At 34.8% G+C, this 26,598-nt stretch overlaps 3 protein-coding genes across 3 annotated transcripts in view; all 3 read left to right on the top strand.

The window, feature by feature from the left end:
• LOC142349900 (endoplasmic reticulum-Golgi intermediate compartment protein 3-like) overlaps positions 1–18,742 on the top strand; it is a 393,083-nt gene extending 374,341 nt beyond the window's left edge. Inside the window, exons 4-8 of the mRNA XM_075401746.1 lie at positions 2,474–2,661; positions 12,280–12,442; positions 16,893–17,024; positions 17,190–17,338; positions 17,861–18,742. Of these exons, the coding sequence (XP_075257861.1) occupies positions 2,474–2,661; positions 12,280–12,442; positions 16,893–17,024; positions 17,190–17,338; positions 17,861–18,079 (851 nt within the window). The 3' untranslated portion in view covers positions 18,080–18,742. The remainder of the gene's footprint in view (positions 1–2,473; positions 2,662–12,279; positions 12,443–16,892; positions 17,025–17,189; positions 17,339–17,860) is intronic.
• The window catches only part of LOC142349906 (uncharacterized), a 419,533-nt gene that overhangs the window by 373,219 nt on the left and 19,716 nt on the right, over positions 1–26,598 (top strand). The window lies entirely within an intron of this gene.
• LOC142349904 (uncharacterized) overlaps positions 1–26,598 on the top strand; it is a 412,979-nt gene that overhangs the window by 374,344 nt on the left and 12,037 nt on the right. The gene's annotated exons all lie outside the window — the stretch shown is intronic.

The raw sequence follows: 26,598 nt of genomic DNA, 5'->3' as shown, positions 1-26,598 counted from the left end.
AAACGCGTGACATTTCTAGCATGTTCTTTCGCTTACTTGATTGATTTGCCTTTTCGTCGGAAAAACGGGATGAAATGGTAAAACCCAAGGGCTTTAAGTCTGTGAACAGCTCTCTTAGAGCTGTGCTAAGCTGTTATTGTACAATTCATCAAAGCTGCTTAGAAGCCATCATAGTGCGAGTGGTAGCTTTTGGCGGTTTAGACCCCATACCCCCCTACGACACCATTCGATCATGCTCCAAGAAGTCAGCGCATATTTTCAGCGTGTTCTACCACCCAGCAGCTGAATTTGTGCTCAGCGTCTCTCGTTACTCCCTTATCTTGCTCAAAAAATGATTTCTACACTCTCATTAATTGTAAATTAAGATTATGAACCCTAATTGTAATCCATAGAAATTAATTTAAGGATAGCATTTTTCGGGGAAGCTTCTTAAGTTGTTGGTCTCAGTGAACTGTATTTTGCGACAGTAGGCCGCTTATCTTTTATACGACGCCATGCCGGCTCCAAAGCTAAATGCCATTGCTGAAAGGCCTTTCATACAAAGTTTCATGGGTGAGATATTTGCTTTGCTAAGTGCTATTTCGAGTGCACGACTGTTAAAAAATCGTTTTTTTGGCTGGTATTTTAATAAAATTTTTATTTAAGGTGCTGATATATCGAAAGCGGGTTAATGAAGTGAACATCTACATATCAGAGACATGATATAACTAAGTTTACAAAAAATTTTTCATCGAAACAGAGTTATGAGTGGTCAGAAGCGAAGGATGAAACTTCTGGCTTTTGGACATTACGTGAACAAAATTTACAAATACCAGTTTAGCCACTTATATTAAAATTGCGTGAAAACAACCATATTTTTTAATTAAAAACGTAGTTCATTCGAATTGAACATTACGAATGTGACCAGAAACTTAGACAAATTGAGGCATGTAGAGCAATTTTTGTGAATAGAAGGAAGTTGAATAAGTTTATTTTTTTGAAATTATTAAGGAATGGTAGGAATGCTGATCAAAATAAGCACAATGTTGGCTCTCATTTTTACATGTCAAACACGTTTGACCATTCAAGTTTTATTCCAATATTTTAGGACTGTAGTTTTTTTAAAGATCTGTTCACACCTTTTGATGCTTTTTGAAGTCCAATTTGAATGGGGATTCTGTTTTCGCCGAAACGAAATGTCGCTAGAGAATGTTTTTTAGGCCGCAATTTTTTAACTCAAAGTTTAATGTAACTCAACTCTTATCCTTTGTAAGCTCTAAATATAAGGGGCATCAAAATTGCCGAGGCGGCAGAAAACCCACGTGTAAGGAGCAATTTTGTTGGTTCGGATCCCACTGCCAATTATCTGCCGCCTCTTACAACTAGCTTCTCTAAGCGTAAGATAGCTATAAAGAAAGTTGACATCTCTTGTATCGTTAGAGCAATTCGTGCAATGACAATCGGTTTATGCGTTAACTGTTTTATTGCTATTCTTTTATTAATAGCCGCATCAGCAATTCCAGGCGGCTTTTATGGCGCCTCTAATTTTTTTTTACTTCGCCTAACAGATTCTTGTTTTTTCTTACCGTGACGTCATTTCTGCTTTTAGGTCATTGCTTCGTCTTATCGTGACGTCATTTCTGCTTTTAGGTCAATTGCGTGACTTACCTCACTAAAAAATGACTTCTGAACTTTAATTTTTATGAACATTTACTAGTTAAAGATCAATAGTGTGCATCTAAGTGGTGCCAAACTTTTATGCCCTAATTCTTGAGTATTAGTCTTCAGTTTTTGATTTTGATTATCAATTTTGAAAAAATTCTTATGGAGCTTTTTCTTTATAGACCGTCTGTGTCATAAAATTGACAGTACGTATCTAATCCAAAAAATCTAGTGGTCTACTAAAGGACTTTTGGTCAATCTGCCTATCTTGTTTCTTTAGTTGTTTCAATTCATGGAAGGCTACAAGCGTCTATCGCGGCAATTTTCCGGCAATCTGCCGGCTATGTTTCGAATTTTTTCAAATTTTATTGCTGGTCATTTTTAGGTCTCTTGCATTGGTCCGTCAAAGTTCTTTGAATTTTAGCTCAAGACTTGTGCTCTGTTTTTTTTAAAATTTGCTTCAATTTTCACAATTTTTGTTTTCAGCAAAATTTTTGCGTATCATTAATGCAATTTTATGCGTTTCGTATATGCAACATTTTTGCTTGACCGTTTTTGCACTTGTTCTAGAGTAACCTTCACTTCCAATTGACTTCTTAATTTTTGTGTCATCTCAATTGTTCACATTCCGAAATAAAATTTTTTTGCTGACATAAAGGAGATTGAGTAGCAAAGACGTTATTGCTTAGTGGTTAAGATGTCCGGCTGCAGTACTGGAGCTCGCGAATTCGAACGCCTAAGAGGTCGTAAGTTTGCACCCTTAAAAAAATTTTAAGCTACACCTCCTAAATACATTGTGCGTTTATTTGTACTGAACTGTTGCTTATTTTAGACTTGATGGGTAATGAAAAAGAGAAGGAGCCTGTTAGAATGAAACCTCCCGTGACCACTGTTGCAGCTGCTGATGGTGGTAGCAATGACACTGGGAAAGAGAAAACAGGGAGCGAAGTGGGCAAGAGCGCTTGTGGCAGCTGCTACGGCGCAGAGTCAGACGTCTACAAATGCTGCAATACTTGTGATGTACGTATATGTATGGCGTAGAAGGATGTTCTAGAATTCTTGGCAAGATTTCGCGAAGAGGAAAAATTCTGAACGCAAGTTTGATGTTACCAGTAATATTTGCGTAAACAATTGAAAGTAATCATTGCACTGGCAAGGTACAATTGCTACTCAAACGCCTCTTAAACGCGTCTTTTGTAATTGCTCTCAGAACAACTTTCACAGTAATTATGGGTTCTTTCAGGCATTAAAAATGTGCATTTAATATAAACAAGTGAAGCAACAAAACTACGTGAATTCTGTTTTTTTTACTAAAGGCGTTGTGAAAAACGATAATGACTGATTAGATAGAGGGGAGGCTTTTTAATTGTATGCTGAAATTAGTTTAATTTTTGACCTGGTATTGCGCCAACTTGTGATCACGCGAAAACAACTTTTATACCACTGCTTCGCTGTTACAGTGCACTAGTTGTGTCTCGGCTATCTATTAAATTCAGATAATCCACATTGGTATGTTAGCTGATACCCAAAAGTGAAGTCGATGAATCCATCCAACTTTAACACGAAAATGAAAGTTGTCACAAAATCAAAACTTTTTGTCATTTTTCTCAAATCTTTCATGCATATGCAAACTCAATCAAACTTGAAAACATCTCACTTTGTTTTTACTGTGAAGTTTGGATGGAATTCATCAACTTTACTTTGGCGTATCTAGTAATATACTATTGCAGACTATCTAAATTTCTTAGGTAGACGAGACCACTAGTGTAGGGGAGCAATTGTCTGAATGTTTCTTTCGAAATCTAACCATATGATAGAATTGAACTTTTCCTAAAACTACAGGGTGGCAACTTGCTTTGGATGTTGAGTGTATTTGCCATTGCTTAATTCTTTATTAATAGCCGCCGGCAGCCTCTCAAACGGCTATTATTTAGGTGCTTTCCTGTTTTACAATTCAAAGAATTTGAATTGTATTGGGGCGCTGTCTTTTTTTACAATTCAAATAATTTGAATTGTAGTGGTCTTTTTTTTAATTGCTCTTGAATGAAGTTCATAGCAATTATTGTAAACGTGTGTGTCTTTTTTTAATGCAAAATTTTCGCTTAACAATTTTGACTTCGAGTGACTTTTACGCCCTTGACTTTTTGCGTTTCACGTGATCTAAAATTCTCTCTCATTCAGAATTTCAAGCAGCTGAATTCAATTGGCGACAATTTAATACTAAAAGTCAAATGAAAAGTGCGTCGAAACTGGTGCCATTTTTTTAACTTTAACCTCTAATGTGGTTATTTGAAGCCCACTATTGAACTTCTTAGTCCCATTTAGGCTCCCCCCCCCCCCGACTGAAGCAGGCTGCAATTGATTAGAGCTCCCACTAGTCGTTCGAGAGCAATTCTTCCGACGTTTAGTAGGTTATGTTTATTTTTTAAGATCTGTTCACACTATTTCGTGATTTTTGAAGTCAAATTGGAATAGTGATTTTGGTAACGCCGGAACAAGAAGTGGAGCGAAAAAGCGAGTGGTTTTTCTGGCGTGAAATTTTTTCACTATAATTTTAAAGTAGAGTTAAAAAAACGGTGTCTGAACAAAAATTCGCTTTCTCGCTAGTGATTTTTTGTTCACATGAGGCAATTTAATTTTCATTTTTAGTGTTTTTTCGATCGGATTTTTCTAAATGGTTTTCCCAATCTATTCATTGTTAATTCTAGGACTAGTTTTTTTTGTCTGCACCAAATTTCCATTTCTCGCTAGTGGTGTTTTGTTCACATGCGGCATCCTTCTCTTTGTTCTTTTTTATTTCGGCGTCAAAGATTTGACGTAACAATCTCTTCAAATCTGCTTTTTGTTCATTCGTTCATGCAATTTCTGCTGAAGTGCGTGCGTGACGTCATTTTTGACTCCTAGTGGAGAGAGTTTTGTTCATTCGCTGGATTAAAGTTTTGGTCACACGCGACTTACCTCACTCTCAAAATAACTTCCTGACTTGGGAATTGTTTTTTATTTATTTTAATCCAAAGAGATGAGATCAAGTGAATGTGTGTCACTCTAAATGACGGTTATTTGAGAGCACCTAATCGAGGCAGCAATCACCTATACATATTCTTAGTCAAAATATAACATCTCAACCCTCAATGAAAAGACTAATATTCTTTGGTCTGTCTTTTTTACTTTTTTTAGACTGCTTGCAGATCTACGAAGCTATTGCGGCTGTTTTCTGGCAAGCTATGTTTTTTTTAGTTTTTTTGATCTTATTTTTAAGAAAGGGTTTTCTCAATTCACTTATTCTCCGTTCTAGGTCTAGTTGTTGTTTAATCAATGAAAATTCCTTGAATTTTACGTCAGGAATTGTCCTGCTTTGTGTTTTCATTCGCTTTACCTTGTGGTCACGTTTTTGGTCTTACAAAAGTCAAAATTTTCACGTTTGACTTCTGACATACCTCTCACTGTTTCAACTGAATGGATTGTAAATTCTTTCACGTATTGAATTACGCAATGTAGTGAATACGGTAAATGTCAACAGAGCAGAATCAAAGGAAACGGGATGAACCGATAAGACTGGTCATTAAGTCATAGAGCATTAGGTTATCAAGGTTCATTAGAGCGATTGCTAGCTGATATTAGTATTCTGCTGAATAGCCTTCAGTTTAGAATCTGAAGCATGTATAGATTTAGAATCTAACTGAAACCACACTGAATTTGAACAATTTTTGAAACTTAGGAAAGTTTTGAACTTTTTAGACCCATTTAGGCTCCCCCCCCCCCCCCGACTGAAGCAGGCTGAAATTGATTAGAGCTCCCACTAGTCGTTCGAGAGCAATTCTTCCTACTTTTAGTGGTTATGTTTATTTTTAAGATCTGTTCACACTATTTCATGATTTCATGATTTTTGAAGTCAAATTTGAATAGTGAATTTGGTAACGCCGGAACAAGAAGTGGAGCGAAAAAGCGAGTGGTTTTTCTGGTGTGAAATTTTTTCACTATAATTTTAAAGTAGAGTTAAAAAACGGTGTCTGAACAAAAATTCGCTTTCTCGCTAGTGATTTTTTGTTCACATGAGGCAATTTAATTTTCATATTTAGTGTTTTTTCGATCGGATTTTTCTAAATGGTCTTCCCAATCTATTCGTTGTTAATTCTAGGACTAGTTTTTTTTGTCTGCACCAAATTTCCATTTCTCGCTAATGATTTTTGTTCACATGAGGCAATTTCATTTTCATCTTTAGTGTTTTTTCGATCGGATTTTTCTAATTGGTTTTCCCAATCTATTCATTGTTAATTCTAGGACTAGTTTTTTTGTCTGCACCAAATTTCCATTTCTCGCTAGTGGTGTTTTGTTCACATGCGGCATTTTGATATTGATGTTGTTTTTAATAGCGGCACGGCGATAGCTGGGGCTATTGTTGGCCTTCTCTTTGTTCTTTTTTATTTCGGCGTCAAAGATTTGACGTAACAATCTCTTCAAATCTGCTTTTTGTTCATTCGTTCATGCAATTTCTGCTGCAGTGCGTGCGTGACGTCATTTTTGACTCCTAGTGGAGAGAGTTTTGTTCATTCGCTGGATTAAAGTTTTGGTCACACGCGACTTAACCTCACTCTCAAAATAACTTCCTGACTTTGGAATTGTTTTTTATTTATTTTAATCCAAAGAGATGAGATCAAGTGAATGTGTGTCACTCTAAATGACGGTTATTTGAGAGCACCTAATCGAGGCAGCAATCACCTATACATATTCTTAGTCAAAATATAACATCTCAACCCTCAATGAAAAGACTAATATTCTTTGGTCTGTCTTTTTTACTTTTTTTAGACTGCTTGCAGATCTACGAAGCTATTGCGGCTGTTTTCTGGCAAGCTATGTTTTTTTTAGTTTTTTTGATCTTATTTTTAAGAAAGGGTTTTCTCAATTCACTTATTCTCCGTTCTAGGTCTAGTTGTTGTTTAATCAATGAAAATTCCTTGAATTTTACGTCAGGAATTGTCCTGCTTTGTGTTTTCATTCGCTTTACCTTGTGGTCACGTTTTTGGTCTTACAAAAGTCAAAATTTTCACGTTTGACTTCAGACATACCTCTCACTGTTTCAACTGAATGGATTGTAAATTCTTTCACGTATTGAATTACGCAATGTAGTGAATACGGTAAATGTCAACAGCAGAATCAAAGGAAACGGGATGAACCGATAAGACTGGTCATTAAGTCATAGAGCATTAGGTTATCAAAGTTCATTAGAGCGATTGCTAGCTGGTATTAGTATTATGCTGAATACCCTTCAGTTTAGAATCTGAAGCATGTATAGATTAGAATCTAACTGAAACCACACTGAATTAGAACAATTTTTGAAACTTAGGAAAGTTTTGAACTTTTTAGACCCATTTATGCTCCTCCCCCCCCCCCCCCCCCCGACTGAAGCAGGCTGCAATTGATTAGAGCTCCCACTAGTCGTTCGAGAGCAATTCTTCCTACGTTTAGTGGTTATGTTTATTTTTTAAGATCTGTTCACACTATTTCGTGATTTTTGAAGTCAAATTGGAATATTGAATTTGGTAACGCCGGAACAAGAAGTGGAGCGAAAAAGCGAGTGGTTATTCTGGCGTGAAATTTTTTCACTATAATTTTAAAGTAGAGTTAAAAAACGGTGTCTGAACAAAAATTCGCTTTCTCGCTAGTGATTTTTTGTTCACATGAGGCAATTTAATTTTCATATTTAGTGTTTTTTCTATCGGATTTTTCTAAATGGTCTTCCCAATCTATTCGTTGTTAATTCTAGGACTAGTTTTTTTTGTCTGCACCAAATTTCCATTTCTCGCTAGTGGTGTTTTGTTCACGTGCGGCATTTTGACATTGATGTTGTTTTTAATAGCGGCACGGCGATAGCTGGGGCTATTTTTGGCCTTCTCTTTGTTCTTTTTTATTTCGGCGTCAAAGATTTGACGTAACAATCTCTTCAAATCTGCTTTTTGTTCATTCTTTCATGCACTTTCTACTGAAGTGCGTGCGTGACGTCATTTTTGGGTCCTAGTGGAGCAAGTTTTGTTCGTTCGCTTGATTAAAGTTCTGGTCACACGTGACTTACCTCACTCTCAAAAATAACTTCCTGACTTTGAAATTGACTTTTATTTATTTTAATTCAAAGAGATGAGATCAAGTGAATGTGTGTCACTCTAAATGGCGGTTATTTGAGAGCACCTAATCGAGGCAGCAATCACCTATTCATATTCTTAGTCAAAATATAACGTCCCAACCTTCAATGAAAAGACTAATATTCTTTGGTCTGTCGTTTTTACTTTTTTTAGACTGCTTGCAGATCTACGAAGCTATTGCGGCTGTTTTCTGGCAAGCTATGTTTTTTTTTAGTTTTTTTGATCTTATTTTTAAGAAAGGGTTTTCTCAATTCACTTATTCTCCGTTCTAGGTCTAGTTGTTTTTTAATCAATGAAAATTCCTTGAATTTTACGTCAGGAATTGTCCTGCTTTGTTTTTTCATTCGCTTTACCTTGTGGTCACGTTTTTGGTCTTACAAAAGTCAAAATTTTCACGTTTGACTTCTGACATACCTCTCACTCTTTCAACTGAATGGATTGTAAATTCTTTCACGTATTGAATTACGCAATGTAGTGAATACGGTAAATGTCAACAGAGCAGAATCAAAGGAAACGGGATGAACCGATAAGACTGGTCATTAAGTCATAGAGCATTAGGTTATCAAAGTTCATTAGAGCGATTGCTAGCTGATATTAGTATTATGCTGAATAGCCTTCAGTTTAGAATCTGAAGCATGTATAGATTTAGAATCTAACTGAAACCACACTGAATTAGAACAATTTTTGAAACTTAGGAAATATTTCAATTTCTGTTTTTTTTTCGTTTCAATCCCGATGTGCTTCTTGCGCGTCAACGGCGGCTTTTTTCCGGCCATCGGCCGGCTATATTGGTTTTAGTGCAAGCGAACGATGTTTGAAGCATTAATTTTAGTCGTGTGAATTTTTGTGAGCCTTAATTTAGAGACTTTTCGGCTTTTCGATTAACGGTTTTGCACTTCTTCAGTTTTTGTATTCTAATTAGCTCTTTTTACATTTTGAGTGACTAAAATTAGCAAGCGACAGTTCTCTGTTGAAAGTAGTTTTAAAAGCCCCTCTCTAGCAGCGATCAGTATCGGCCCTTCAGGTGAAGCAGCCCACATTAGAAAGGAGCCTCCCTATTGTTTGCCCATTTGATCATTTCTTTAATAAGAGGCAGTTTTAAGTGTTATTAATTGCTCTCAAACAATGTTTGTAGCAATTATATTAGCCCTGTTGGTCTTTTTTAATGCAATTTTTGCGTGACCAATTTTTCGTCTGACCCATTTGACTTTTCGTGCTTAGTGTGGTGAAGCTACTGGGAAGGCCGTAGTTTAAGGTTAAAAGGTCAGTTTTTGAGCCCGTAAATACAATTTTTTGTGTTTTTCGTCATTCTTTGATTTTTTCATTGGACCACTCTAAAACTGAGGCTGATTAAAGTTGATAAAGCTCTTTTGCAAGATAAAGTACTTATGAGCTATGTGTTTTGGTACTCCAAACAGAAGCACGAAAAATTATACTAAATTTCACAATTTCAAATTTTGAATTTTTGTCAGTTTAAATCCTAGGTGTCAAGAAAGCTCCTCCAGGGTTTGATAATAGATTACTGTTTACTTTCTAGTTTTAATGGAATAGTTTTCAACATTTTAGCATCACGAAGTAGCATTTTTTTGACAAAATTTTCAATTTCAATTTTTTCGATATTTATAGTCCTTATTCAAGGTTTTCGTGTCCCAGGGGCTAGAAAACCTTCTTGAGGGTTTGATATTAAGTTACCTAATTTTTTTGGCCATGGATTAGTTTTCAACTTTTCAATAATACAAATTTTAGCAATTTTTTGATAAAACTTGCAATGTTTTAAGTTTTTTGAAAATTTTTCTATTTTTAGGTTACTCCAGCGTTAAGAGCCACATAACATCCTCTAGGGTTTGATAATAGGTTACTGCATAGTTTCTAGATGTAATTGAATCTTCTTCATGGTTTTAATATCCCAAATATAAGCAATTTTTAAAAAAAAACATTTTTTCAATTTTGTCAAGCTTTTTTTTTATTTATTTTTCATTTTTTAAATATTTTCCGGCACCAGTGGCCCAGGGACCTCCTCAAAGGTTTAATGATAACCTATTGCATAGTTTTTAGAGTTAATGGAATGGCTTTCAGTACGATTTTGAGAAAATTAATTTTCAAATTTCATGATCACATTTTATAATTTTTATGAGCCAGTGAAACTATTCAAGGCTTGAGATAGGGTTGCTGTATGGTCTCTTGGGACAATGACATGTTTCTGAAGATTTTATATCGAATTTTTGCATGATTTTGGTAAAATTTGCAATTGTTTTTAAAATTCTTAGAGTTTAACTATCGTTACTGGCCAGCGAAACTTTTTAATTCTTGCAGATGGGTTACATGACAGAACTCCAGGGACAAAAAAATGGTTTTGAACTTTTTTCACTGCGAAATCAGGAAACTTTTCTATTTAATTTTGCACTTATGTATTTTTCTATATGATTTAATTACTAACAAGGCTAGAAAACGCCTTGTCGCAGATGCAGAGTCGAATCATGGAAAATTTTCCTAGCTCCCTTTGTGGGTTGGGGTTTTTCATCCTCTTTTTTGTTCACGTTTTATCTCACTTTATCTCTCTCTCTCTCCTTAACTCTTTTGATGATGGCGCACAGCTGCTGTTATGTGGCGTGATCTCATCATCTATTACCCTCATTAATGCTGAGTTATAATAGAAATGTTAAATCATAAGTGACTTTACTAACATTTTTTAGGAATTTTTTTTTAATTGCTCTCAACCGAAGTTTGTAACAATTATATTAATCATGTTGGTCTTTTTATGCGATTTTTCGCTTGACCGATTATTTGTCTGACCCATTTGACTTTTCGTCCTGAGAAACCGGACAAAGAGGTAGCCACCAGTGAGCATTAAGTTCTCTTAGAGCTTTTCAGCTCGCTAGTCTTCAAGAATACGATTCACAGAACTTCTAGAGACTTATTCTTATGGTGTGATGGGCGGTTCTTAGAAATTGATCACCTCACGCCCCTTCAATTAAGCTAAAGCTAGCCTCACTAAACCATGGCTAGCTACTGACGGAGCCAACTGCTCGCCGGTCGTTTGAGAGCATTTTGCCCGACGTTAGTCGGTTATGTTTAGTATTAGTTTTGGTTGATTGTTATTAATTTTGACTGATTTACTCAGAAATTGAGTAAATTATATCACCTTCCGGTTTTGCAATAGCTTTTGTTCTGTTCAATCTTTTATCCTAAAATATTCGATGATTCTTTTAAGACAGATTGTTAGAAAAAGCAGTTTTCACCTAAACAAGAAATGATTGGTTTTTACTATGATGGTTTTACCTATTTTTATTGTTGTTCAGAGCGTGTGGTGGGTTGGTCAGTGATTGACGAGTGAATTTCTTAAGGTACTTACAGAACGATTACTTTGAAGTTGGGACGGAGCATTTTGATAGTTTTTTTTATTGTTTTATTAGATTTTTGGTTCTTCGTTTCTTTTCCCTTTTCTCAGTCTCCTTTGAATGTAACTTTTTTTGCTATCATTAATTTGTTGTTAAGTGAACGAATGTGAACTTCAGCGATCGCTTGATTTCTTGCAGATTTTTTTTAGTCGCATCTGATGAAAACTTTTATGGAAAATATTACTGATTTCGATTTTTCATTTTTTGTTTCATGTTGATTTGCATCATCAAGTAGTGATAAGTTGGGTGAGACCTAAGTGAATTGATACTTTAGTTGGTTCTAGAGTCTTGCGGCTGTGTTTTTTCTTTTACTTTGTCAAAAAAAGTATCCGCTGCACTTCAGTTCACAGCTTGTTCAAGATTGCGCGCGAAATCTTATTTGAATTCTCTAGGCTAGTTTCACTCTTACCTAATTCTGCTCAAAGTGCTTTTTAAAGGCAATTGTTCAGCGAAGCAATCTAAATTGCGCAGAGTCAGTGTCGAAAAACGTCAGTATCGAAAAACGAAATAAAGAATAGCAACAGGATAAACCATAAAGAAGACTAATTTTAGATGCCCAGTATTTGAATTTGGTTTTAATTGGGCTTAGGTACCAGGTCTAATCTTCATTGGTATTGATATTAATTCATATCCTCTTTTAATCCTATTTGGGGTTACGGGAATCGATGGTGACTATTTTCCGTGCGATCTGCCGGGTATGTTTAATCTGACGGCTTTTTTAAGCTAACCAATTCACTTCCCGTTGAAAGAAACGGGATTGCCCGGGGATCTTATATCCATTCGGAATTTTAAAGGGGATAGTGATTTATGAAGTGCGAGGTCAACTGCTATGGCAAAAATTCATGATGAAGGGTGCAATTTTGTCATCACATCACATTTGGTCCCTTTTCAGTCGTCGTTATTTTGGTTTATATCTGCTTCTCACCGTGATGCGAGCCTATTTTGACGTAAAATTGTTACTATCAACGCCTCTGAGAGTTATTGGTAATCTGAGAGTAATCGGTTGTAATTTGTTAATTGTTCATAGAAGCCGTGCAGTTTCGAACAGCTTAGTTGCTCAATAATTTGAACAGGAACACTGCTACAAATATTGTTAATTTTAGGAAATAAAGAAAGCGTACTTTGCGAAGGGGTGGGCGCTTCGAGACTACACTGGAGTGACACAGTGTGTGAAGGAGAAGCCCCAGGTTGTTCCAGAGGAGGGCTGTCGACTTTCAGGGGCGCTCCGTGTCAGCAAAATCAGTGGCAATTTCCACATCACGCCTGGTAGGTTTAAACTTGTGCTGATGAGCGAAATTTGACTTCAATGATAGTGATGATGTAAAATTGAACTTATATAGAAATAGAGTCAGTAATAGCTCCCAGCGAATCTATCATGAGTGCAGCTGTTGAAAGTTGACAGGTATCGTATTTATAGTTTTGAACTCTTGAATTGTGGTAGAGTTTTCCTCAACAACCATAAAAATAACTGTTAATTTGAAAACTCATTTTTATAGCTGTGAATCTGTAAGTTGAGCGTAGCTATACTGTGGTGATCTTGGTTCTTGTTTTTGTTTCATCGTCGGACGCTCGTTTTCGTTTTACATTTTTTCACGTCTAAAACTTCAATTTTGTTGATCTTTTCATGCCGCTACTTCACTGCTCTGTTGCTACTTGTATGTGCGTGACACTTTTTTTAAACTGATTGGCGATTAATTTTAAATTAAGCTGTGTGATAAATTTTTGATCATAACTGACTTATCTCGCTCTCTAAATAGCTTCTAATTTGATTAATTGAGGTCAATCTAACATCTTTAGAAGCCAATATAGGACTACTATATAATGATCAATCTTAATATCTTAATCTTTATGAACGCCAGCAGAGAATATATTTTTGTTAATAGTTTTGCTGTTGAAACTGAATTTAGGAACCGAATAGGCTGATGTCGTGCAGTTTTTCATATCAGAGTTGGGCCCTGAAAAATGTGTATTTCTCGTCTCACAGCTGTCATATCAATTGCCTCCGGAAAAAGTTTGGAATATCAAATGGTGGACTTTTCACTTTTTGCTGAATTTTAATAATTGTTGACAATTTTAATGCTTTTTACGTTTCCAAATTTTGCAAAGTTAATGCACGCATCAGCGGCTCAGTCGGTTATTTTTACGCCCCAGTTTTACGACCCGAACAATAGTATAAGAGGCGAGGTGTCTTTTTCATCAGTAATTTTGTTGTTAGAGTGAAACTGAAAAGCGAAATGCCACACGTGCTATAAAATTTGTAGTGATTTGACTGGCAGTTGAACAAATTTAATTAGTGGGTCAACGAGTTGTTATTGTTTTATTAAAAGCCGCACGGTGATAGCTGTGACTATTATTGGCCTTCTCTTTGTTTCTTTTTTTTTTCGTAGTCAAGATTGTTGTTACGACCATATGACGGCAGAACCTCTTCAACTTTGTTTTTTGTTCATTCTTTCCTGCAATTTCAACTGAATTGCGTGCGTGACGTCATTTTTCACTCTTAGTGGAGCGAGTTTTTTGTTCATTCGCGTGATTAAATTTTTGGTCACACTCACTGTCAAAAATGACTTCCTCGCTCTGAAATTGAGTTTTTAAATTTAATTCAAAGAGATATGGCCAAGTGAGTGTATGTCACTCTAATTGAAGGTTATATAAGAGCAGCTAATAGAAGCAGCAATAAGTTATACAGATTCATAATCAAAATATAACATCTCTGTATAAGATTAAAATTTTTTTCCTCTCTTTCTTTTACTATCTTTTTGAGATAGCAGTTCTACGAAGCTATTGTGGCTATTTTCTGACAATATGACAGCTAGAAGATGTTTTCGAGAGAGCGCGAAGTTCAACTGTGCAAAAATGCTCTCCATTTTTTGCTCCGTTGCTGCTTTTTGGATTGAAGCTTTTCGCTAACATAGTCAACAATAAGCATAAAAAAAGGTTGTTTGATAGCATTCTGAATTTCTTTGGTAATAAAGTTTGATGTAAATTTTGAGGTTTTGGTTTCTTGCATTTTCCGGGAACTGAATAGTTGTCTATCTTTTTACAGCGTGTTTCAATTCATTTTTTTACCCAGGTTTTAAAGTAGTTTTCTGATGACATCTGACAAAAGTAGAGATAAATGTAACTATTTTGTTCGCAATTTGGGTCTTGTCTTCAAAACAAAGGATCTTTTTTGTTTATAGTGGCCTGCATTATACTGTTCTTGCCTAATGAATATTTTTGATTGCATGCGAGAATTCTTTTCTTGTATTGTATCAAGAAGCAGTTGAAATTTTCTAACTTCTTAGTTTAAAATGCTTTTGTATAATTTATCCACTGTTCCAACTGAACTGTTTTTCCCCAAAATGTTTTTGGATAATTAATTTCAAGAGATATTTTATTTTGAAAGATGACACCTCTATTTGTTTTAGAATCCTAAGAATTTATTTGTATTGGTGCTGTCATATTTTTGCGGTGCTCTCAAGATAGGTTGACGAAATGGAAGTCAAATTAGAATTATTTGAATCTCACCCATTCAGATGAAAAACCAAATGAATTTTTGAAGTTTCCAATCTTTAACCAAAAATTTTAAGCTTTCGAGATTACGTAGTTGCGACAACAGCTTGGTATCAGCGCTTTCGAAAAGAACTTTCAAATTGTTGAACAATTCATGCTCCAGAAAGACGATGGAAAAGTTGAGATGTCGATACAAGACAGTGTTTGTTGAAAATGAGGAGAAAGCAAAATTCTGCTGCAACAAATACAACTTTGAGAAGCTCACCATATTTCGAGAAAACCTTGCAGGGATCACTTAGCCAGAAGAGATCAGGGGGACAAACAATTTATCTGGGTTCTGCTATCTTGGATCTTCCATAATTAAATTTGACATTTTGATTGAAGCTATTTTTCTAAAACCAAAAGCCTACTCTGTAATGACTGTGTAAACGGTCAAACAAAGTGCCAAAGTTGTGATCGAACCTTTGAAAAAGACACTTCATTATAATAAGTTCAAGGATGTGCTCATATCCAAAGCACCTCTGAGAAAACTACTTACATCTACTACTGACAAACACAGACTTCACATAAGAGACTATCAAAATTGCTTTGAGCGCTTTCGATGATAAACGTTACTATCTCAGTGATGGTATTTGCTCATATGTATATGGTCACTATAAATTTGGTCAAAAACCGATAAAACCTCTCAAAAGATTCTGAAGTGCTATATTGTGTTGAAAGAGTGTGAAACCTTCGGAGATTAAACTGGACAACTGGATAATGATATGGAAGAAATCTAATCTCCACCTGATCCCGACTTCTGGCAAATTTCTAAAATTGAGTCCGATTATGATATACTTGAGTTTGGCTGAGCTCCCATGGAAAAGCCGTTCTCAAGATTTCCATATATCGATTTCGGATCAGAGGAAGAGCCGCCTGCAAAGAGAAAGGGCTTGTTCAGTCAGCGCTAAATATTGATGACGCTGCCCAGCTCCACCCCGGTTGGGAGTCTCGTGCAGTACCGACCAGGAGATGACAACCTGTGACTTCTCCGCGCAGGGTTTCTTTTGACAATAACAGCTCTAATAGGGGATAGTTGCCCAACTCCACCCCGGTTGGGAGTCTCATGAAGTATCAACCATGAGATACAACAACCTCTGACTGTGCTCCGCTCAGGGCTTGTTTTGTCAATAACAGCTCTAATAGAGGATAGCTGCCCAACTCTAACGCTGTTGGGGTTTTCACGAGGTATCCACGAGGAGATACAAAAACCTGTGACTGCTCCGCGCAGGAGCCTCTTGTGACAATAACAGCTCTATTAGAGGATTACGTTGATTTTTTTTCTGAAATTTACAGATGCCCAGACAACAAAAATATATGTACTTCCAAGATACTGACAGAGAAGCAGTTTTAAACGGGTCAATTTTAAAAAAAATAGCATTAACCTAAAACAGAATGTTGTATCTTTAGATTTTTATTGTTCCGACCCTCTTGTTAGATCTTTGTTATTAATAATTTATTGTTTGTTCCTAACTTTGCTTCATAAATGCAATTTATTTAATTTTTCTTTCACAAGTAAGAAGAAAATAATAGTTCCGAACTGTCATTCAATAAGAAACATGGTAGTTTTGTTTTTTGTTTCCCCGGATTCACGAAATATTAGTTAAGAGTAATGAAATAACCGTCAAGAGATTTCATCCGCAGAGTTTGAGAAAATGTCTTTTATAAACAAAGAAGGTACCTGTCTACTTAAAATGGAGCTATGGTATGTCTTTTAAATACTCAGGCAACAATTTTAACATGTGGGGAATAATTGCTAAGAACTTTCCGCGCGCATGATCGGACATGTTTGGGTAAATTCAGCCAAAAATGATATCAGGTGTATAGGTTTCCTACTACTATCATCAAAAGTTCTTAAGTGTTATTAATTTTCCGTTGCTCGTAATGGAATGGGCTTGATAGGCATGGATTCTGTTCGTTCAATTCCGTGATTTAGTGCTTTTTACCTGATCAAACAAACCTTGCGTCGTTCGACCTGAGATATGTCCAGTTCGTAACTTTGCTTTACTGTTATTCTTTTACCGAGTCATTGTTTTCAAACTTCTGGCAGAAACCAACCAGCAAATAAACTTTGGCAAACAGTACCTCTTGTTTTTTTGGGCCTGTTTACGACCACTTATACTAATTCTTTGTGAATAGAGAATTCATATAGAATTGAGGGCTGCTTAATTTTCAACAATTCCAGGTGCTAGTTACGAGCAGTCGCATAGTCACGTGCACGACTTCCAGAAGATAGCCAATCGGGAATTCAACTCCACTCACGTTATTCACTCACTCTCATTCGGAGAAGTCTACCCGGACATGAAGAACCCACTCGGTGAGATCCTGGAAACTTTTCTTTTATTGCCAACCATAACAAAGTGTATGAATCATTACATGGCAAATCATTTTGTTAATGGCATGAGTGTGATAAAAAATACCACGTTAAAATCAGGGGTGAAAAGGCTAAGGTTTAAGTTTATAGACAGCGTTTTGTGTTTAGATGGGACGTCAGTGGTCTGTTCTCAGATCAATCAAATGCACACTTACTATGTGAAACTGGTGCCTACCTCCTACCTCTCTCTCAATGGCTCAAGCCTCCACACTCACCAGTACTCTGTAACTAAACACTCCTCCAAAATTGACTTCAAGGCAGGTGTTACTACTATTCCAAGTTAAAACACACCAATTTTAATGACACTATCAAGAAAAAAAAATGACAGACTCCGGTGTGTAAAATCTAACTTGTGAACATTTAGTGATTTTCGTCGAATAATTATGAGTTAGAAAGAAATACTGAATTGGTTCAATAAGGACTATAATCAGTGGTTAAGCTTATATAAAAATAAAGTAATAATAGCTTTATCTGAAAACTAAAATCTAATGCAGTGCTTTTTTCTTCCTCAAAAGCCTCTAAATGTGCGGAATCTGTAGATGCACCCCAGAATTTTCTTTGTTAGAAAGTGATAATGACCTTTGAATTTTTGAAGTCTTGTCCAGAATTTTTGCAGAAACCTTGTGCAGAAATGTTAAGAAAGTTGAAAAATCAACTAGAGAATATATAAACTTTTCCCTGACAATATTGGAAATGTCTATTGTCTGGAAAAAAATAGCTTAACTTAGATATAACGAATGTAAGGAAATTGTAATATGAAAGGAGGATGTTGGTTTCAGGCACTTTCTAATGGCCTACCAGGAGCCTTCTTCCAATACGAGTTTTCTCCAATTATGGTGAGGCTACGCGAGACACCACGTAGTATTGGTCACCTGCTCACGGCGTTGTGCTCTATTGTGGGTGGTGTATTCACTGTAGCCAGTCTAGTTGACTCCTTCATATTCCAAACTAGCCGGGTCGTGTCCAAGAAACTGGAGATAGGCAAATATGCACAATGAACATATTGTACTACCGTCGTACTGCGTGGCAGTGGTGTCCCTTTGTGCTAATGTTAATAACATAATTTACAATTTTAAAGCAATACGGATTCAAATTGTCAGTTAATTTTAATGGATGTAATGGATATGAACAGAACATGCCTTTACTACGTGCTTTCCCGGAGGTTTGATCTCCGGAGTTCCAATCATACATATGCTATTGAGAAGGACAATCGAAATCGACCGAAGTCAATTTTTCGATCATGTCAAATGTTAACAACCGGAATTTCCCGCCCTCCCGGTCCTGACATGAAATTGTATTGACTAATGATGCTTAGGCGATGCCAGAAATATTTGTCCGAAAACTCTAAGTGGTTTAACAAAGAAATTTGAGACCAAAATATAGTGGACTATAAAGCTCAAGTATCTTATTCCGCTTGTTCTAGAGTAGTGGATCTGCGTTGTGATGCTGCTTCCTCTTATGTTTAAAACTAGCTCTGGTTCCTGTTCTTTTGGGTTTAAAATTTTACTTCCCTGATAATAGTATGTAAATATATATAGTTTATCTTACAAATGTTGTACATTATTTCAATTTATGCTTTGAAACTATATATGTGATGTGATTCTTTAAAATGGAAATCATTATATCGTACATTTTTATCGTTCAATTTAATTTATCTCGGAGACTTTTCGTGAGGCAGGTAAGCACGAGATTAGTTTTGTTCGAGTGCGCCATTAATTTGGAGTGCCTGCATCACTTGGCGAAAATTTTAGCTTGTGCACGAAATTTTAGCCCCATTATAGTAGCACTTTAGTTCGTCATTTTTGAGTGACCGAAGTTGCTTTCGTTCGAAATAAAGTTCATTGGTAAAAGCGATTGAATGCTAAAGAGATTGCAAGACTTGTCGTGTTTCTAAAAATTCGCTTTACTTTTCACAGCTATTGTTTAATAGCCGCCCTCATCTTCTCAGCCGGCTATTATTGCGCTCGTATTTTTTTTTACTTCGTCAAACTTTTTTTCGCTTTACCATTTTGCCGCTTTTTCGACATTTTGCGTGAAATCTTTTTGACTTCTCTAGGCTAGTTTCTCTCTTCTCTCATTCTGCTAAAAGTGAATTTGAACATCAGTTCCTAAGCAAAGCAATTCAAAATGAACAGAGTCGGTATAAAAAATTGAAGTCAGAAATAGAAACGGGATAAACCCATAAAGCCCAATTTTAGATGCCCGCTATTTGAACGTCGTTCCTATAAGTCTTAGTTACCACCTCTAATGCTTATTGGTGTTGATAGTAGCCCCTGTAGCCTTTCTCTAAGAAACAGAAGTATGTTCAACTACGAAATGCCATCAAAATAAATCGGACTTAAAAAATATTTTTGTACAAAAATTTTTTTTTTCAATATATTCTATTCGTTCAATCCCAATCATGCTTATTGGAATCAACGGCGGCTATTTTCCGGCAATCTGCCGGGTATGTTTTACTTATTATAGCTGCGAAGCTGTAAGTTGAGCGAAGCTATATTGCGGTGCTCTTGGTTTTTTTTACGACTCGAACAGGAGTATTGGTTTTCTCTCGGTTTTTTTTACGAATCGAAGAGGAGTATTGGTTTTCTTAAGGTTTAGAAGTACTATTCGTTCAGACGATGTTTTGACCTAAAAGCGAAAGCGTGTAAAATTGCAGTGTGAACTAATTTTTTCTGATCATCCTAAAAATTTCAGAACTTTTTAACGTTACCAAACGTTTTCAATAATAAAAGTTTGCTGCATTTTCTTTCTCTTGGTGACAGTGGTTTAAATTTCACCGATTTTTAGATCAGACCCGGAGAGGTAATGAGTTAAGGGTTTAATACAAAAGGTAATGGCTTCAGCTTTTTGTGAAGTTTTGGTGCTTCGAGTCGCTTCCGGAATTCTTACGGCTATGTTTTTTTTACAGGAAGTAGATTTGTTCACGCGGCCTTTTGACCTAAAAGCAAAAGTGAGAAAAGCTGTCTTGATGAACAGATTATCGCTAAGCGAGAGAAGTTTTTTGATCATGCGCTGCGTTTAGTGAATGACTTTTTGACTTCGAAAAGTAGTTTTTGACTGAATTGCACATATAGATGACCGTTTTTAGCCGTTTTTTCGTCTAAGTGGCCCATTTTTTTGCTTGTAATTTGGTTTTTTGTAGAAATAATTTCTAATCGGTGCTATGTTGAAATGTAAACCCCGGAAATCGATAGCACAGTATTTTGCATAGCCGGAAATTGCGTTTCAAATGCGAAATTGGCACATATTTCTTGATTTTCTAGTTAATTTTTGGCTTTTTTCTATTAATTTCTTCATTTTTGGATCTTTTAGCTGTTTTTTGTCAAAAATCAGTTAATATGGCAACTTCCCTTTGATAATTCATATACTCAATGCCTCTTTCTACCTCGATGTAATTTTGTTTCATAAAATTGTGCATTTGCTAATCCGATTTTCGTAGTTTTTTTGCCAATTTTTTTTCTGTTTTTTGTTTATTTTGCTTTTAATTACTAGAAAAAGTATTTTGGGGAACATGAGGGACTAGTTTCGTTTCAATAAAAATTCAATCATTTTTTGGTGTTAAGTTTTTGAAAAAACAGAAGTTTTTTTCATAAATGCAGTCTTAAATATTTTTTGAGCACTTTTATGCAAAATGTTTCATTGTTTCGTATGTCTGAATTCTGCTTTTTCTTGTTTTATTCTGTTCAGCAAGTTGGATTTTTGTCTCGAATGACTCGTTGTCTTTTCTATGTCTCGAATGCTGATCAATGAAATGTACTCGCTTTTCTTGATTTTTTAAATTTGATTTTTAACTTTCAAAAATCAAGAGTTGGTCTTTTTTGTTAAAATGTTCCTAACATTGTGTCCATATTCTTCACATTCTCGTTTGTATCATTCTAGTTTTGTCCTGGCACCTACTTTTATATTCGTTATATTGATTTTTTCAGTTGTTGAAAAATTGAATGAATTCAGCTTTTTCTTAGATCTTGGTTTCTTCGGTTTGCAATTGATTTAATTCAAAATAAGGCAGTACTGAGAGTTTGCTAGAAAGTCTTTGCCAACATTTCTACTTATTACTATTCATTGCAATTTTATTCCGGGCTTGGTATTGTTTTAAGACGATTTTTTTCCTTTGAATATTATTCTGTTGCTTTGTTTTTCTATGATTAATTCAATTTTTTGAATTTGTATGAAATCATGTTGTCTAGCATATATACAACAAGGAAGAATCATGTATTATTTTTGTCTTAATTGCCGTGATTAGAAATCTAATTATAGTGGTTCTCTGGTTCTTAAGTTTGAGCACTTTTTAATCATTTTGACTTTCCTGTCTTTTTTGAAAAGTTTTTATCTGCCGTTTGCTTTCGCGATCTTTTTGAGATTAGAATCATTATTTATCTGAGGGCAATTGATGGCCCTGTCAGTTTTGTCACGCTTTCATTTTTTTGATCATCCTAAAAATTTCAGAATTTTTTAACGTTACCAAACGTTTTCAATAATAAAAGTTTGCTGCATTTTCTTTCTCTTGGTGACAGTGGTTTAAATTTCACCGATTTTTAGATCAGACCCGGAGAGGTAATGAGTTAATGGTTTAATACAAAAGGTAATGGCTTCAGCTTTTTGTGAAGTTTTGGTGCTTCGAGTCGCTTCCGGAATTCTTACGGCTATGTTTTTTTTACAGGAAGTAGATTTGTTCACGCGGCCTTTTGACCTAAAAGCAAAAGTGAGAAAAGCTGTCTTGATGAACAGATTATCGCTAAGCGGGAGAAGTTTTTTGATCATGCGCTGCGTTTAGTGAATGACTTTTGACTTCGAAAAGTAGTTTTTGACTGAATTGCACATATAGATGACCGTTTTTAGCCGTTTTTTCGTCTAAGTGGCCCATTTTTTTGCTTGTAATTTGGTTTTTTGTAGAAATAATTTCTAATCGGTGCTATGTTGAAATGTAAACCCCGGAAATTGATAGCACAGTATTTTTCATAGCCGGAAATTGCGTTTCAAATGCGAAATTGGCACATATTTCTTGATTTTTTAGTTAATTTTTGGCTTTTTTTCTATTAATTTCTTCATTTTTGGATCTTTTAGCTGTTTTTTTTTGTCAAAAATCAGTTAATATGGCAACTTCCCTTTGATAATTCATATACTCAATGCCTCTTTCTACCTCGATGTAATTTTGTTTCATAAAATTGTGCATTTGCTAATCCGATTTTCGTAGTTTTTTTGCCAATTTTTTTTCTGTTTTTTGTTTGTATTTTGCTTTTAATTACTAGAAATAGTATTTTGGGGAACATGAGGGACTAATTTCGTTTCAATAAAAATTCAATCATATTTTGGTGTTAAGTTTTGAAAAAACAGATAAGTTTTTTTCATAAATGCAGTCTTAAATATTTTTTGAGCACTTTTATGCAAAATGTTTCATTGTTTCGTATGTCTGAATTCTGCTTTTTCTTGTTTTATTCTGTTCAGCAAGTTGGATTTTTGTCTCGAATGACTCGTTGTCTTTTCTATGTCTCGAATGCTGATCAATGAAATGTACTCGCTTTTCTTGATTTTTTAAATTTGATTTTTAACTTTCAAAAATCAAGAGTTGGTCTTTTTTGTTAAAATGTTCCTAACATTGTGTCCATATTCTTCACATTCTCGTTTGTATCATTCTAGTTTTGTCCTGGCACCTACTTTTATATTCGTTATATTGATTTTTTCAGTTGTTGAAAAATTGAATGAATTCAGCTTTTTCTTAGATCTTGGTTTCTTCGGTTTGCAATTGATTTAATTCAAAATAAGGCAGTACTGAGAGTTTGCTAGAAAGTCTTTGCCAACATTTCTACTTATTACTATTCATTGCAATTTTATTCCGGGCTTGGTATTGTTTTAAGACGATTTTTTTCCTTTGAATATTATTCTGTTGCTTTGTTTTTCTATGATTAATTCAATTTTTTGAATTTGTATGAAATCATGTTGTCTAGCATATATACAACAAGGAAGAATCATGTATTATTTTTGTCTTAATTGCCGTGATTAGAAATCTAATTATAGTGGTTCTCTGGTTCTTAAGTTTGAGCACTTTTTAATCATTTTGACTTTCCTGTCTTTTTTGAAAAGTTTTTATCTGCCGTTTGCTTTCGCGATCTTTTTGAGATTAGAATCATTATTTATCTGAGGGCAATTGATGGCCCTGTCAGTTTTGTCACGCTTTCATTTTTTTGATCATCCTAAAAATTTCAGAATTTTTTAACGTTACCAAACGTTTTCAATAATAAAAGTTTGCTGCATTTTCTTTCTCTTGGTGACAGTGGTTTAAATTTCACCGATTTTTAGATCAGACCCGGAGAGGTAATGAGTTAATGGTTTAATACAAAAGGTAATGGCTTCAGCTTTTTGTGAAGTTTTGGTGCTTCGAGTCGCTTCCGGAATTCTTACGGCTATGTTTTTTTTACAGGAAGTAGATTTGTTCACGCGGCCTTTTGACCTAAAAGCAAAAGTGAGAAAAGCTGTCTTGATGAACAGATTATCGCTAAGCGGGAGAAGTTTTTTGATCATGCGCTGCGTTTAGTGAATGACTTTTGACTTCGAAAAGTAGTTTTTGACTGAATTGCACATATAGATGACCGTTTTTAGCCGTTTTTTCGTCTAAGTGGCCCATTTTTTTGCTTTTAATTTGGTTCCTTGTAGAAATAAATTTTATTCGATACTATATTGAAATGTCAACCTCGGAAATTCCGCTTCATTTTCGGATCTTTTAACCGTCTTTTTGTCAAAAATCCGTTAATATGGCAGTTCCTTTTGATAATTACTATACTCAACGCCTCTTTCTACCTCGATGTAATTTTGTTCCATAAAATTGTACAAATGCTAATCCGATTTTGGTAGTTTTTTCCGATTTTTGTGAGTTTTTCGTTTGTATTTTGGTTGTAATTGCTGGAAATAGGTTTTTGTGCAACATGAGGGACTTTAATATCGTTTCAATAAAAATTCAATCATTTTTTGGCGTTAAGTTTTGAGAAAACAATTAAAACTTTTTCATAAATGCAGTCTTAACTTAAAAGTTCTTTGACCATTTTTTTTGCAAATTGTTTCAATGTTTCTTATTTATGAATTCTGCTTTTTCCTATTTTTTGGTCTCTTCAGGAGGATAGATCTTTGTATCGGATGACTAGTTATCTTTTCTGTCTTGAATGCTGAACAATGAAATGTTTTCGTTTTTCTTGAATTTTTTAAATTGATTTTTTACTTTCAAAAATCAAGAAAGTCGTTTTGTTACGGTGTTCCTTACATTGTGCCCATATTCTTCACATTCTAGTTAGTATCATTCTAGGTTTGTCCTGGTACCTAAATCTATTTTCGGTATTTTGATTTTTTTAGTTGTAAAAAATGAACGATTTCAGCTTTTTCTTAGATTTTCGTCATTTCTTTGGTGTGCAATTGATTTCATTCAACAAAGACAGTACTGGGAGTTTGATAGCAAGCTTTTTCCAAAATTTTCACTTATGACTATTTACTGCAGCTTTCTGCCGGCCTTGGTATTAATTTGAACGATTTTTTGCCTTTGAATATTCTTCTGCTGCTTATGTCTTTTCTATGATCAATTTTATTTTTGATTTCGTATGAAATCTTGTTGTCTAGCTTTTTTACAGAAAGCAACAGTATGTGTGTGTTGTTTTTTGTCTTAATCGCAGTGATTAGAAGTGTATTTGTAGGTGTTTTCTGATTCTTAATTTGAGCCTTCTTTTTTGAAAAGATTTAATTTAGTTTCGAAGATCATTATCTGCCGTTTGCTTTCGCGATATTTTTCAGATTAGAATCATGAATTTTTTTAGGGCTATTGATAACCTTGCCAGTTTTTTTAGACTATCAGGTTCTTGTCCACCGTAATTATTTTGGATTTTTTAACGTTACCAAACGTTTTCAATTATATAAAATTTTGCTGCATTTTGTTTCTCTTGTTGACAGTGGTTTAAGTTTCACTAATTTTTAGAGCAGTTCTGGAGAGGAAATGAGTTAATGGTTTAATACAAAAGGTAGTGGTTTCCGCTGCAATTACGGTTTTGTTAGCGAAGTTTTGGACGCTTCGAGTTGCTTCCGGAATTCTTCCGGCTATGTTTTTTTACAGGAAGTAGATTTGTTCACGCGGCATTTTGACCTAAAAGCAAAAGTGAGAAAAGCTGTCTTGGTGAACAGATTTTCTCTAAGCGAAAGAGGTTTTTTGATCATGCGCTGCGTTTAGTGAATGACTTTTTGACTTTGAAAAGTAGTTTTTGACTGATTTGCACATATAGATAACCGTTTGTAGCCGTTTTTTCGTCTAATTGGCCCATTTTTTTGCTTTTAATTTGGTTCCTTGTAGAAATAATTTTTATTCGATACTAAATTGAAATTTCAACCTCGGAAGTTGATGCCACATTGTTTTGCAGAGCCTGAAGATGCGTTTCAAGTTCAAAATTGGCACAGTTCTTCATTTTTTAGTTATTTTTTTGGCCTTTTTTCTATTAATTTCTTCATTTTCGGATCTTTTAACCGTCTTTTTGTCAAAAATCCGTTAATATGGCAGTTCCTTTTGATAATTACTATACCCAACGCCTCTTTCTACCTCGATATAAGTTTGTTGCATAAAATTGTACATATGCAAATCCGATTTTGGTAGTTTTTTTCCCGATTTTTGTCATTTTTTCTTTTGTATTTTGGTTGTAATTGTTACTAGAACGTTTTTTGTGCAACATGAGGGACATGAGGGACTCAATAAAAATTCAATCATTTTTTGGCGTTATGTTCTGAGAAAACAGTTAAAACTTTTCATAAATACAGTCTTAACTTAAAAGTTCTTTGACCATTTTTTTGCAAAATGTTTCAATGTTTATTTATGAATTCTGCTTTTTCCTATTTTTTGGTCTCTTCAGGAGGATAGATCTTTGTATCGGATGACTAGTTATCTTTTCTCTGTCTTAAATGCTGAACAATGAAATGTATTCGTTTTTCTTGAATTTTTTAAATTGATTTTTAACTTTCAAAAATCAAGAAAGTCTTTTTGTTACGGTGTTCCTTACATTGTGCCCATATTCTGCACATTCTATTTAGTATCTTTCTAGCTTTGTCCTGGCACCTAAATTTATTTTTGGTATATTGATTTTTTCAGTTGCAAAAAATGAACGAGCTTTTTCTTAGATTTTCGTCATTTCTTTGGAGTGCAATCGTTGTCATTCAACAAAAGGCAGTACTGAGAGTTTGATAGCAAGTTTCCTCCACATTTTCCACTTATGACTTTTTACTCTAGCTTTCTTCAGGCTTGGTATTAATTTAAACGATTTTTTGCCTTTGAATATTGTTCTTCTGCTTATTTCTTTTCTTTGATCAATTTTATTTTTGATTTAGTATGAAATCATGTTGTCTAGCTTATGTATAAAAAAGAATAGTATGTATGTGTTGTTTTTTGTCTTAATCGCAGTGATTAGAACTCTAATTAAAGGTGTTTTCTGATTCTCAAATTTGAGCTTTATTTTTTGAAGATTTAACTTAGTTTCTAAGATTATTATCTGCCGTTTGC

This window comes from Convolutriloba macropyga, chromosome 11 (genome assembly GCF_964194025.1).
Source record: "Convolutriloba macropyga chromosome 11, txConMacr16.3, whole genome shotgun sequence".
Taxonomy (NCBI): domain Eukaryota; kingdom Metazoa; phylum Xenacoelomorpha; order Acoela; family Convolutidae; genus Convolutriloba; species Convolutriloba macropyga.
The sequence above is the reverse complement of the archived record's forward strand: the minus strand, read 5'-3'. Positions and strand labels throughout refer to the sequence as shown.